The 15426-nt window shown below is 35.8% G+C and overlaps 1 protein-coding gene across 1 annotated transcript in view; it reads left to right on the forward strand.

Moving 5' to 3' along the window:
- The window catches only part of CDS1 (CDP-diacylglycerol synthase 1), a 70200-nt gene that overhangs the window by 41909 nt on the left and 12865 nt on the right, over nt 1–15426 (forward strand). The window contains exons 6-9 of the mRNA XM_061191549.1: nt 6898–6956; nt 8691–8773; nt 10551–10638; nt 12984–13052. Of these exons, the coding sequence (XP_061047532.1) occupies nt 6898–6956; nt 8691–8773; nt 10551–10638; nt 12984–13052 (299 nt within the window). The remainder of the gene's footprint in view (nt 1–6897; nt 6957–8690; nt 8774–10550; nt 10639–12983; nt 13053–15426) is intronic.

Raw genomic sequence — 15426 nt, forward strand, 5'->3', positions numbered from 1 at the left:
TTGTAGCCATTTTTCTTCTTTTTTCCTTGACATTTCTTCAATTCTCTTTGCTCTGTAGGTTTTTGCCTTAATTTCTTTTAACATGATTTAGTGGGCTACCAGGACGGAAGAGAAAGAAATGTAATACATGAACAATTGGCCATTTAAAAACGGAAATCCTTGATTAGTATTTTATTTTTCCCTTGGCTTAAAACAACAACTAATTTTTTTCTCCTGGTCCTGTGGATTGACTGGGCTTCACTGGGTGGTTCTAACTTAGGGCCTCCCCTCCAGTTGCAGTCAGATGGCGGTCGTGCTGGTCATGTGTGTCCTAAGTGGGCTAGACGTCCAAGGTGGCTCACTCTTACTGGCACGGTTAGTGCTGGCTGGTGACCCGGGCACCCGAGTGTGGGCTTTCCATGGGGCTTGGCTCTCTCAGCACCACGCCTGAGTTCTGAATAGGGAGGGCGCCAAAAGCCAAGCATCTCAAGAGTCCTTACCTAGGATGGTTTTTTAAAACTAGTTTTTAAAAATGAAAACGTAATACGTTCCCACAGTAAAAATTTGGGCTGAAATGGAGTATTCCGTGATATCTCCCTCCCCGCTCAGAGCCTTACTTACTCTTTCCAGGGGCTTCCTACCACTATTCAGACATTATTTGAGTATTCAAGCTTATATGTTTATATCCTCCTTCCCTCATTTTTGTACACAAATGAGAGCAGACCATCCTGTACCTGTTTTTTCCCCACTTAATATAGCTTATTTGTGGTTTTATATTGGCACATTTAAACTTATCTCACATTTTCCGTATCTGCAGTTACATCTGTGTTGATGTGCGTACAGCAAAATCTGATGGGTAGCATGTCAGAAAATAAGGCAACTACTATTTCCTTGCTTTGCATTTGCTCTAACTTATACTTGAAAATAACTTCTTAATTGAGAGGGTAAAGACAATGTAATTTATTTTCTTTCTTTTTATAACATTGTATACATGATAGCCTCCCAACCAACCCTTTTCAGTCATTGTTTCTTCATTCCCTAAAATTTCTGACTCTACTTTATAAAACAAAATCAGTATTTCTTCTTTTTTCTGATTTCCACCATGGACATAGCTTACCACTTGCTCTTTTATAGAATCATGGAAGCTTATTGAAAGTCATCAGTGTTGTTCTTTCAACAAACATTTGAGTGCTTTCCAAGTGCCAGTACTGTACATGGTGTTGAGGATACAAAGGGAAATAGGCCGGTAGCGTGCCTTCCAGGGTCTTGCAACTGCTGAGACACATGTCCCCTAGTTCATTGCTGGAATGTGAACAAGGACCTCTAAGAGCGTAAAGAAGGGGAAGGAGGGCCTTGCTTTGCTGGGGTGGGAAGGCCATAGAACACCTTGAAGAAGAGATGACAGGTGTCGTGAGAAGCAAAGAACAATCAGGTGTCTGCCAGGTGGACAGTAGGAAAGGGCATTCCAGGAGGAGGGAACAGCTGTACAGTCTTGAGAACGAGAGAGGGTGGCATGTTCGGGACCAGTGAGAGGCAGTGAAGGTTGCAGAGGTAGGCAGGAGCCCCATCTTGAGAAGCTTTGTGTATTGTGGGAAGAGTTTGGGCTTTATCCCAGGAAAACCACTGGAGGATTTTAAGCTAAGGGATGATATAACCAGATTTGTAATTAAATGAAGGATGAGTTGGGTAACGTTAATAGAGTGACAAGATAGGAACCTGTTGCTCTAATTCATACTAAATATAATGTAGGCCTGGCCTGAGGTTTATATTTAATACTAAGAGGGTTATAAATTTTAAAAAATTATGGGACTTCCCTGGCGGTCCAGTGGTTAAGACTCCGAGCTCCCACTGCAGGGAGTGGGTGTTCAATCCCTGGTTGGGGAAGTAAGATCCCACATGCTGCGTGGCACGGCCAAAAAATTTAAAAAAGAAAAATTAAAATACTGTGGGCTGATCTTAGAAACCAACTGCTATTTATGATAGTCTATGAAAAATTGCTTTTGTATCCCAAATTATTGGCTTGAAATGTACTTTTTGTTGAGATAATTATGTATTTCCATGTAGTTTTAAGAAATAATAGAGAATCCCTTATGCACTTTGCCTAGTTTCCACCAATGGTAATATTTTGAAAAATTACAGTGTAAGATCCCACCAGGATATTGACATTATTACAGTCTTACAAAAGTATTTTTAAAGCACAACTTTTTTTTTTTTTTTTTTGAAGTATAGTTGATTTACAATGTTGTGTTAGTTTCTGGTGTACATCAAAGTGATTCATATATAAATTCTTTTTCATGTTCTTTTCCATTTTGGTTTGTTACAGGGTATTGAATATAGTTCCCTGTGTTATACAGTTGGCCCTTGTTGTTTATTATTTTATATATATTTTATAGATTGCATCTGCTAACCCCCAAATCCTAATTTATCCCTTCCTCACCCCTTTTCCCCTTTGGTAACTGTAAGTTTGTTTTTTATGTCTGTGAGTCTGTTTCTGTAAAACACAACTTTGTAGTAAGCTAGGAGCTACTGGGATAAGAGATGAAACTTCCAATATAAATTATTCATAGTATTCTATATCTGTTATCATTTTACATGTGTCCTAGATATGGTCCTGTTAAACGACCATAAGCACTCACTTTGTGTTTCTCTTGTGTTTTTAATTTCCAGTGCCTAGCACAGGGTCTGGCATTTAGGTTCCCAACACACATTTACTAGATGAATGATCAAGAGGCTGAGAACATGCACATCCACGCACAGTGCTTTTTAGAGAGATTTTTTTTCAGCATCAGTGTTTTGGTTGCTGGGTCTTGAGGCCTTACTGGTGATTCTTGAAGTGATTAGCAACATTCATGAGCTTAGTCTAGCAAATGAAGGTAGACTTTAAAACAGGAGTGAGGAAATAGAAAGTGTGCTCTGTTGAGATATTTGTACCTTTCTCTCAAATTATGCTGATAAAAATCTCTGGAATTCTTCTTGTTAAACAGCATTCCAAGGGTCCTGTCCAAATTTTAGTTCTGCAGTGGTCAAATGACTTTTATAGGTCTTAGCAGATTTAAAAAGCAGAGACAACACAAGCTCTTTCATTGACGTTGAATTTTATTAAAATAAAATGTATGTATATCCAGGTCTGACCCACTCACCAAGGCCCACCACATTTTTGTTTGTTTAATATTATACCAGATGACTCACTGACTAGGACCTAGAAGTCATTCTGACACTTAGATAATTTTGTTGTAAAATGAATTTGAGTGATAGCAAAAAGAAAATTATAGGAACAACATTTTCTCTAGAGTCTGGATATATTTTAAAAAGATCTTGGTGCCTTGGATTTGGGGCTCTTTAGAAACCAGAGCAACTATGTGATTACATGTCTAGTAATGACGGGTGAATAAGCTTAAGATGTTGGACCCTTAATATCATCACCTTAAGATCTCTTTATCCAACCAGTGATAGGCATATTAAAGACGTATTAAGTTTAGTGGTTTGTTTTTTTTGTTTTGTTTTGTTTTTGCTTGTATTTGTGCATGGCTAACTGCTTTGACTTCTTTTTAAAAACCCTTAAGGGTAAGTTATGACTTGAATATAATACTTTGAATTCAAGAAAAATCAATGGGCATATAAGATTAAATTATAGCTAAAATTAATGCATGATTAAGAATTTTTTCCCAAATATCCTGAATATCTTTTATCTCAAAGGATGTTGATGAAATCTTTGAAAGATATCACAAACAACTGTTCATAAAGGACTGTATCTTCAATACCACTTACAGTTTTTAAATTAAGATGATTAGAATCTATACACATATCAGTCTTGTTCTATACCTTAAACTCACCATGCAGATTAAGAGAAAACTTTTCTCTATCTTAGCTAATATAATGGTTGGTTTGTGTGAATTTCTACAGTGCATGTTCAAACTTTTTTAAAACAACTCAGTTGTAGTCTAGTGGCTGAATATGGGCACACATAATGCAGTGTGCTTCTGAATTTGTTGAACATGATGTTTGAAATGTTTTGGAGTTTGATTACTTAGGGGAGTGTAATGAAAAATACAGCCATGTGAAAGAGTAAAGGATGAGTCAGTAAGCTCCAGTATTTAATCCTGGGTCCATCTTAGTTTGTTTTTTGAGTTAAGGACTGCATGTGTTTACTGAATTGGTTAATCACCAATAAGAAATTTTAAAAATAACTTGATTATTTCTTTATATTTTCCTGTCTCTTCAACTAGATTATGAACTCCTTGAATGGAATGACTGTCTTATCCATTTTTTTGTATCTTGTGTCTGGTGCATCTAAAGTGCTCCATGAATATTTTTTGATTGTCCATTTTTTCGGAAATTTCCTCTATCCCATATTTTGGACTTTTTAATGTCTTTTTTTTCCCTTCACTTCTCCTGACTGCTTTAGAAATCTCATTCTTTTTTGTTCTTTTTGAATATAATTGTCTGTAATCTATTGGGTAACTGGCTCTCCCTAACCACCTGGGAACTCCTTGATACTGGGCAACAGGATATACACATCTTTGCATAGACAGCACAGTGCTGTTTATATAAATGGTGATCAGTAAGTGTAACTAAACATAATTATATATCAAGAACTGTATGTTAGGAAACTTTTTCAATGAATACTTTTGTTTACAATACTGTAACAAATCCTATGATTTTAATTGGAAATATAACCGTACAAATGTTCTTTGTTAATTGGGGAAAAAGTAAAACTATGGATCTAAATGTATAAAGTTATCCTTTCCATAGATTTATTGAAATATAGCATGTATGTATTTTTACACGGTTAAACATAAAATATACACATAGCTAGATGGTTGTGAATGAAAAAGTAAACTTATGTTTCTTTTTTGGATTCTTTTTCTTTGAAAATAATATTTAACCTTAGATATGCTAGGAAAACACTTTACATCCTCCTCTTCCACATTCAGAGAACTGTATTATTTTAATGTATCTAGGAGTCAGATAATTATATCCTTTATTAGAGCACCCTAAACAGCTGCATTGCTACTGGTTGATTTAACAGTGAAATTGGATCAGGTAAAAGTGAGTTGCCAAGACTGTCCTGGATAAAAATCATCATTAGGAAAGTATTGAATAAGCCTGCTGGTAATTTTATTTGAAGAAATGCTTAAGGGTGAATGGTATTATATAATTTCAAGAAAGAGACAAACCAAACGTGTTGTACTAGTATTTGTGAAGAGGTAATTCATAGTTAATGATGTTGCGAGGTTCCCGAGGCTGTGCTGGGAGAGCCAGAGAGGTCCGTTTGGACAGAAGGGGAGGTTCCAGAGGCATCTGTCTTGCCTCTGCTTTGCTTTTACCCCATTAGCCTCTGAACCAAGTCCAATCTACATTCACCTTTAACCATGGACCAATGGCATAAAGCAGCATAGAAATTTCATTATTCCTTAAGCCAAAAAATAAATCTACCTGCTATTGAAGAGAAATTTAAAAGCAATGATTTTTAAAGAGGTCTTTTATGCTACTGGTGATTTCAGTGCCATGAATTCCATGTTTTAATCTCCCCCTGCCCCACCTTGCTTCCTTTCTTTTTCTCAAGAAAGTGGCATATGGCTGTCAGTTTGCCTCTACTCAGAGAATGTTTCCATATTTCTTTTGCAGTTCAGTCAGTTAGATTCTATAGGTGACAAATAGGAGGTGAGGTAGGATCTGGGAGCCAGTGTGCATTCTCTTCCTTTATCATCATCCTTTACACTGACATTACAAATCGATCATCAAAAAATAGCTGCCAGCAGCTGCTGTTTGATTCTTTGCTCTGGTAGGAGTAGTATCAACCTTGCTTACTCTAGTGGGTAGAATTGCCTTGGTCAGTATAACTTAGATATACAAAGTCTAGTACTTATTTCATATGGGATAGATTAGGTGACAGCTCGTTTTCTATCTTAAAGAACTCTCTAAAGATACTGCAGAACAGAATGCATGGGTAGCTGTTTAGCAGAAATTAAACTTGGCTTATGCATTTCCAGTATCTACTTCTGTAAAAAAATAATTATCTTTAGAACTTTACTGATATATTAGGCAAAAAGTGCTTCATATTGCCTCCCAGTATTTAGTATATAATTATTAGATTTCACTTCATTAGGTAGAATTTTTATTTAGTAAAATTTTATGGTAATAAATTTGTAGGATATAAACAGAAACACAAATACTGTTTGTACATCATGAAATTATTAAGAGTATTATGTTTTACTGTAATTATTATAACATGGGTCTGAGAAATTTCAAATCACTCTTAACCTGAATCTTGCTGATGATAGTTTATGGAACCACGAGACTCTTGAGAGTCATTAGGGTCTAAGGGTTTAACTCTTTTCTAGCCCCATGATCCCCAGTAAATTAATAAAGTCCTTTGTGTATTTTTCTTCATCTGTAAATTGGAGATGATAATAGGTACCTACATCATAGGAAGGTTGGAAGGGTTAAATGAGTTAATGCTTATCAAATGCTTAGACAAGAGCCTGGAACACAGTAAGTGTTCAGTAGATGTCAGCTGCCATAATAATTATTATTAATTTTTATATTATATAGAGATTGAAACATTCTACACAGACATTTGATGGATTGACTAGCAAATAAATTTTAGTGAACTGAAATTCAGGATCTGTTTTTCCATGTCCACACATTAGCAAGGGACTAATTCACTTAATTAATGCAGGAGATGTTTATTGAATTTATGCCACGGACTATATTAGGCATTTTGGAGAATACAGGATCATTTCCCTCGAGAAACTTTTACTTAAAATGCTTAATAGAAGAGCAGGAGAGAGAGCGTATGAGTGAGTAGCTAAAGTATAGCTAGATGTGGTATAGAAATTTGGCTTATATGAGCTCAGTGAATCTTAAACTTTGTAACAAATTATACAACAAGCCATGTTTTTTGTTCTTGAACAGGTTTCTGCATGTTTGTGCTGAGCTTGGTGAAGAAACATTATCGTCTGCAGTTTTATATGGTGTGTATTAACCATTATTCCGTAGTCACTATATGTAATAAAAACCTTCACCTTTATTTTTTTCTGTAGTGAGAGGATATAATCTAATCTGCTAGTTGCCTAAATGTGAGGGATATTTGAATTTTGGATTACTATTATATATAAAATTTGAAGCTGAAAATTTTTTGAGGATTTAAAAATTTTAACTGTTTCCAAAGTTTTCCTAAAAACTTTTTCTTTGAATATTTTCAAAGGCTATAAAGTTAAATTCAAGTATTGGGTTCCCTAAATTTGTAGAAATTTGAGGTGTTTCCACAGTCTCCTGAACAGTTAGTAAGTCTTGGAAACATCTACCATCTTTTTTGTATGGAAAGTAGCTATGTTTACTTGCTCTTAGCCTGGGCATAAGGGGAACAGAGCTTACATTTTCTTGGCAGCTGTTATACAGTTATAACAGCTTGGTTAGTTATACAGTCACATGATTCTTTGTGGCCAAAGATATTTCATTCAGTGTATCATTGAACAGTGTTCAGTGTTTTATGAAGTTTATCATTGTACATGATGACCTTCTCTTATTTCCTTAAAAGGTAGCTAATTATAAGACTGTAAAACTCAAAATGTAGTATTTAGATCTGTGAATTCATGTATTAGTAAGGCTTGTTTTGGATTTGGGGTATATTTCCTATTTTTCATGCTGTGCTTTTTCCCATTAAGACATCCTGCTGAGCACCATAGCTGGGAAATTGTAGTATTTCCTACATTTCTAATTTCTGTGGGTCTTGAGAGGAAAGAGTAAAATTCTCAGTGAAAATCTAGAAACCATCAAGACAAATTAGAAATAATAGAATCTGCTATGAAAATATAAATGGTTCCTATTGGAAAAAAATCATTTATGCATTTGGAAGCAATCAGGGTAGAAGAGAATTGGATTGTTTAAGCAGATGAAAATTAAAAAAAAAAACCAACCAATATAATGTATTTTTTTCTGAAATGGAAAATAGGTTTATTTTGAATAAATCAAAATCCTAAGAATTTTGAAAAGTCATAACTTCCAATAAAAATTATGAGACTAGTACATAGGAATATTAGCGCTTTTTGTTCACAGTTTGCTCATACTAATGATGCTAAAAGTAGTTAAAGTGGCCATCTCTCAGGCTAGATGGAATTGATGAAACACAGAGGCCTTTGAAAATCTGAAATGGAGTACTGTCATTGCACAGAGCTGTGAAGATCAACTTTCAAGTATGAAAAGATTGAGTTTAAGGGCAATTGATCCCTGCTGGTTTGAATCATTTGAAGTTAGAAATAACTCTTTATGGGAAAATGGTACCATAGTGAACTCAGAGGAAAATCGTTTTTAGCATTTCTAATAACTAGAGAATGCAGCCAGAGTAGTTTTAGCTCCTATCTAAATGCCATAGCAACACCATAAACTTCTCATTATCATTTTAATCTCATGATTCAAGATTATGGTTTATTTTTTAATATGTCTTTTTTAAACTTAGTAGTGTATCTCAGTATTATTAGCATTCCATTTGTGTATAAATTAAGGTTACTTTGTTAAATGTGTTCATGGTTTTCAGATCTCAGTAGGCACCAAAATGAATGTAATTTACTAACGGCATTTATTTTGTATGACCTTATCTTATGAAATGTGACCAACAGTCATGCTAGAAATTTGTGTTTCAAAATTGCTTTGTGGGCTGCACTGATCCGTTGTGTTCACTAATTGTTGTATTGTTGTGCTATTAACAGTTCGCATGGACTCATGTCACTTTACTGATAACAGTTACTCAGTCACATCTTGTCATCCAGAATCTGTTTGAAGGCATGATATGGTAAGGGGACAGTATTATTGCTGCTTTATATTTAAGTCATAGCACTTTTAAAGCTCTTTTACATTGGACAATGTCTTACAGATTTCTACTAAAATGTACTATTTGTTGTTGCTCTATTCCATTAAAACAGCTTACTGAGTTTTGCTTACTGTTTGACAACTGAAGACAAATGCTTTGTTAACAACTGGAAAACTTCCTTATTCAGGTTTCAAATAAAATGCAGGAAGTCCTCATAAAAGCGCCAAACAATTAATTACATTTTCAGGTGTTACTACACCTTAATATGACTTTTTTTTGAAAACAAAGAATTGCGTTTAAAAAGAGTGTATTGTTTATGTGGGATGCAAAAAAAAAGAGAAAAAAGGGAAAGTTTGCTTTTCGGCAAACTTTGTGAAAGTTGGGTAAGTTCTACTCTGCCTTTATAATAGGAGTTGGTGTCCAGATTTCGGGTATTTGGAGTTACTTGCTATATAAGCAGTGGGTTGCAGATTCAGAAAGCATTTTTATCAGTTAAAAATTAGCTTAAATTGTAACAATTATTATAAATTAAAAATAAGAGTGGAGAAAAACTTAAGATTTTAAGAAATCTGACTATATTTTCTCCACATTCTTTTAAAATACAGTAATTAAAATCTTCTATAATTGATGGGTTTATTCAAGATAAATTTGTTCCCTTGACAGGTTTGTGTTTTTTTAACCAAGATATGTATGTGTGTGTAAACAATTGTAATCATTTTAAGATCGTCTTCCATATACAAACTTTTAGTTGATGGGAGGCAGTTACTGAAATTAGTACGTTCTGTACAGTTAGTAGGGTTTAATGCAACTACAGGCTAAGATAGTATTAAAATTGATAATTTTTCCTGAAAGAGTTTGTATTAAGAGCTTGGTGTAAGTTTATCAGATTATACGCTGTCTGAACAAATGACTCGTTTCTCTTTGGAAAGGCTGTTTTTAAAAAATTCTCTATACCATTGTAACTTGTTCCTGTCAACTGAAAAAAATGCACAATGTGAGCGTTGTGAGTTAAGTTTTATTTGGAGCCAAATGAGGACTATAGCCTGGGAGACAGTGTCTCAGATAGCTCTGAGGAACTGCTGCGAAGAGGTCGGAGGGGAGGTCAGTAATACATGGTTTTAGTGAAGGGGGCACGTCCCATCAAGCACACATTTTGGCAGAAGGTTGCTGCCGGTCACAAGGAGCAGACGCCTCCGTTAATGATTTTAGTGCTTTTCTAGATATGAGAAGATGTAAGAAATGGGGCTCATAAAATCATCTTCCAAAAATATCTAAGTCTCTGAAGGCCTGTTTTGCCAGTTTCTTCCCAGAGCACACAGTGCCGCATTCCTGATCTCCGCCCTGAACTCCTTTCAGGGTGTGTTGGAGGTCAGTGACTGCAGTGGCTAGTGACCTAATCCTTGTAGAGCCAGATGGCGAGTGACAGTTTTTGGTTGGCATTCCTCATAAAACTGAAATTTGAAAGCCCATAGCTATAGAAATTGATTGTTTAATTTTAAAGTTAAGTTGATTATTTAATATTTTCATTAGCAATATTCTTCTCGTATGTTTATAGATTTTGCTCTGCTTAATTGCTAAATGGGCAAATTTGGTTGGTATTTATTGTGTCTATTAATTAATCTTTTAGTACATGCTGTGTTCTGGGCTAGGCTGCAATGTAATCCAAAGGGTTATTGCATTGGTTCATTATGAGTCATAACCTGTAGAAATAGTTGCCACTTAATCATATGGACTTTTTTCTGCTTTTTTTTTTTTTAAGGTTCCTTGTTCCAATATCAAGTGTTATTTGCAATGACATAACTGCTTACCTTTTTGGATTTTTTTTTGGAAGAACTCCATTAATTAAGGTAATGGAAAAATACCACAAGCAAACCCTGACCATAACCTAAAAGATTAGCCACTGGAGAAATTCCCAACAATTTGGTGCTGTTGCACATTTTTGATTTCCAAGGTGCTTTGATTTTCCTTAGTTGCCCTCAGCAGCCACAGTGCAGAGGCAGTGATCTGTATTTCCCAATGATTCCATCTGGGTTCTTCATCAGATATTCTCTTGGCTCCTCGGTCATTTCCCCTCTCCCATGAAGGCTCATGTCATCTTTTTGCTGGTTTCTTTCCCTTGGCTGTCGTGCAGTTCTTTATTCTGCTTCCCAACAACCCTCTAAACAGGCCTGTCCTTGACTCTGCTTTCCTCTCAAGCCATCTCATTTATCTCCTCCTTCACCAGATTGTTTGAGAGTGTGTATTATACCATCGTCACATACTCATGTCCATTTGTAAGACTTTTATACCCAAATTTGTTTAAAAAAAAAATTTGGGGTCCTACAATAAAACACTGATGAATGATGCAAGTGATAAGGAAAAGTGAAGATAAGGGACAGGAAAGTACACATGAGGAGACCCTGTGGTTTTGCCTTAGATTTGGTTCTGTTTACAGTCAGTGGAGGCAAAGAAGAAAATGAAGTAATTTATACAGTTCCCATCTTGGGAAAGAAAGAAAGAAACCAACTCCTCATGGAAAAACAGACCTTTTTCTAGAACTGATTTCTTTTCAAAATAAAAATAAAAAAGCTTTTCACGTTGGGGCTACATATAGGATTCACTCAGTTCAGATATTGGGCAAAGTCTTTTATAACATTCTGACAAATGCATTTATTGGCTATTTTGATGTTATCACATGAAGGCATTTATGGAGGGACTGAGACAATTGTTCAGATAGAAAATCTGTTTTGTTCAGAGTGATGTAAGGATAGTTTATCATTCCTAGAGGAGTGCGTGGACGGCCTGTCCTTCAAAAACACCTTCCTTAAATTCTTCCCCACATAGGAGTCCAGCACACAGCATTAAGCTGAGCTGTGGGGATACTGGCCACCAAGCTATATACATTTCTAAAGTCTCTAAAGCTTATCTCAGCACAAGAGCAAGTACCAGCTGAGAAGTTGTTGGCTTAGGAGCCCTCAGAGGCTGTAGAAGAATCTCACTGTCTGATTTTGAACATCAATTTCTAGTGAATAACCAGGCTGGATTAGTTGTATAATATACGCAGATGTAATTAAGCAAGTTAACCCCTAAATCAATATGATATGGGTCAATTTAATGCAATGAGCTATCTTTAAAATAATCAGCAGGTACTTCTGAATTTGAGTCAACTCCTACTTCATGACAATAATACTGAATTATCCTAAGAGACAGTGTATATCAGTCACTTCTCTATGGTGGAATTGTTGTCAGATTGGTCAAGAAAGGCTTGGTGCTTTATAAACTTCAGGACAAGAGCTCATGTAGTTTAGCATATCACCCATTTCTATCTCAGAAACTTCCCTCTGATATTTATTTGGCTTCTGTTCCCATTGATCCACTGAAAGGAATGTCACAGAGGCCTTCAGTGATCTCCTGATGATCATGGCCCCGTACTGAGTCCTTATCTTACAGAGCGCCTCAGCCAGTTAGCACTGTCTACTCCTAAGTCTTTTTCTCCTGCCCCTGCTTCACCAAGTTCTAGACTTTCCTCCAGATTTCTCTCCCTGAATGCTCCATGGACTAATAAACAATAGCCGGAATCTGAAACAAACAGTATTCTCAGAAGCCCAATATGTTTCTTCATGGAGAAAGACATATATAGTGACTAAAGGAGGGAGGATATGTGCATACTTGTGAGGCAAATACTGTACCTAGGGCTATGGAGCTTTTTGCCATTTTAGAAAGAGGACTGTTGTAAGCTTGGCATTTGGGAATATATGAAAATCTGGGGTGCTGCAGAATCCATGTTTTGTTATACTCATTCTATTTTTGATCAGTTGTAGGTCAACACAGACCATGTATACTTAGAATGAATGAATATATCTCATCCTTATTACATTATTCTGGGAGTTTATATAAGCATGAACATCATGGGACAATTATTTCAGCATAGAGTTTATAGTCCTTTGAGTGAAAAAAGCAAATTGAGGCTATTTACAGAAACAAACATATTCACAGTATGTAGGATGTCTGAAGGCCTAATATGTGTTTGACTCTACTAGAGAGATTTGCACAAATAAATCACCATCATGGACTGAAGGAAAAAGGGTTGCAAAGCCTTTCCAATACGAAAAAAAGAAGGAGAGAGGTACAAGGTATTATGGGAATTTATTGAACATACGTATCTGTGTGTTTTATGAGTGCAGTAACTCTAATTTTATTTGGCCTTTTTCAGTTGTCTCCTAAAAAGACTTGGGAAGGATTCATTGGCGGTTTCTTTTCCACAGTCATCTTTGGATTCATTGTGAGTTTCACTAGGATTTTTATTTTATTTATATTTTGAAAAGTGGTAGCAAGTTTATTAGTCTATTCTGAACCTAAAAGAATTAAACCAGAAAATGCTAATAATGTATTAACTGAAGCCTACTAGACAGAATCCACAGGCGTACCTCAGAGATATTGCAGCTTCAGTTCCAGGCCACCACAATAAAGCGAGTATTGCTATAACGCAAGTCACGTGAATATTTTGGTTTCCCAGTGCATATAAAAGTTACAGTTACATTATACTGTAGTCTATTAAGTGTGTACTAGATTAAGTCTAAAAAAAAACAGTGTACATACCTTAATTTTAAATACTTTATGGCTAAAAAATGCTAACCATCATCTGAGCCTTCAGTGAGCCATAATCTTTTTGCCGGCGGGGGTCTTGCCCTGATGTTGATGCTGCTGACTGATCAGGGTGGTGGTTGCTGAAGGTGGGGTGGCTGAGGCAGTCTCTTAAATAAGACAGCAAGGAGGTCTGCCACATCAATTTTCTCTTCTTTCATGAAGGATTTCTCTGTAGCATGCAAGGCTGTTTGATAGCACTTTACCCTGCTCAGTAGAACTTCTTTCAGAATTGGAGTCAGTCTTCTCAAACCCTGCCGCTGAATTATTGACTAAGTTTATGTAATATTCTAAATCCTTTGCTGTCATTTCAACAGTCTTCACAGCATCTTCACCAGGAATAGAGTTCATCTCAAGAAACCACTTTGTTTACTCATTCATAAGAAGTAATTCCTCATCCGTGAACGTTTTATAATGAGATTGCAGCAATTCATTCCCCTCTTCAGGCTCCACTTCTAATTCTCTTGCTAGTTTACCACATCTGTAGTTACTTCCTCCACTGAAGTCTTGCAGTTGGAAAAATGGTGCCATTAGACTTGTTTGAGGCAGGGTCGACATAGACCTTCAATTTGTGAAAAACACAATACCTGTGAAGCACAATAAAGTGAGTGCAATAAAACGAGGTATGCCTGTATTCTATAGCCCAGTAACTCTCATCCTGGCCTCATATCAGAACCACCTGGGGAGCTGACGCAACACCTATGTCCCAGCCCTCTCCCAGGTCAATTAACTCCCTCAGCTGATTCTCATATAAAGCTAGGCTTGAGACCCGCTGTTGTGTTTTGGTAGTTTCTAACAGCTGTTCTGCCTTGTGGGTGCACAGGTGCTGGGACGGGTGGTGGCGTTGAATAAAAGCAGAGAATGCAAATGATATTGAAGAGTTCTGTCTCTTTAACACATGCCAGCTGCTTGGCCTGGTGGGTGCTTGCTGCTGTGAGTCCAGTTTACAGAAGAAGCTTGTTAAAAATAATTGATGTTTACTTTTAGCTCTGAATAATGGATATTGTTAGTGTTTTAAAAATTAGTGTACAATTACGGAATTTAGGTTTTTATTCAAAGGTGTCTTGTGAGAAATCAAAAAAGGTACAGAAAAATGGCTGGATATAAGATAAATATACCAAAAAAAATTACTGTCAGGAAGTTTAATTTTTTAAGAGTCTTGTCCCTAACAGTTCTAGAATATATTCTATAGCCGAATATAGAGTGACTAATAACATCATGGAGCTTTGAGAGGGAGCAAATACACAAATAAATGGAAATGGGCCAGGCTGGATGGGAAACCACCATAATTCCTGTTTATCAGTGTAGTTCATTCTCAATGAAAATTGCAATAGAATTAAAAAAATTAGTCCAGTGTTTATTTGGTAGAATATCAATGAGGTAATAACTGACGAACAGAATAATGAAGAGGGATCTGGTCCTGTCCAATGATTATACATTACGAAGAAGGGATTATTAAGTTAAATAATACTACAAGAATCTGGTATCATTAAAGACAATTTAGAAATACTACAAGAACAGCCATATCATTGGAAGAAAATAGAGAGCTATCCTATAAGAATGTAATGCATGAAAAAATAAGGAGGAGGGAGCTTATATATTTTTTAATAAGTAATTTTGAGGAAACTGGTTGGAAGCAAAATCAATTTATATCCATTTCTAGTGTCATATTTGCACTTCTATTAACCATTCTTGAGCAGTATAATGGTGTGAATGTCTGTAAAAGAAAGAAAATGAACTATTGTCTAGCAATTTAAATTTATAATAAGATATTTTGTTTTTATGTATCTTCTTCCATGGCTGAGGACAGCTAGTTTTAAAAATTGCAGTGATGTGTCCAGGGAAAGAATAATTTAGTCAACATTGTCTGGGTTGGTTAAGAACAATGGTGTTTTTCACCTGTGCTGTTTTCTTAGTAATTTTGAATCACTGTTTATTTTTTTAATTGATGAAATTAATATAACCTTTATGCAAGAAACTTTAGTCCTGTACTCTCCCATACCTTTATAATT

Source organism: Eubalaena glacialis, chromosome 5, assembly GCF_028564815.1.
Source record: "Eubalaena glacialis isolate mEubGla1 chromosome 5, mEubGla1.1.hap2.+ XY, whole genome shotgun sequence".
In the NCBI taxonomy this organism is placed as follows: Eukaryota; Metazoa; Chordata; class Mammalia; order Artiodactyla; family Balaenidae; genus Eubalaena; species Eubalaena glacialis.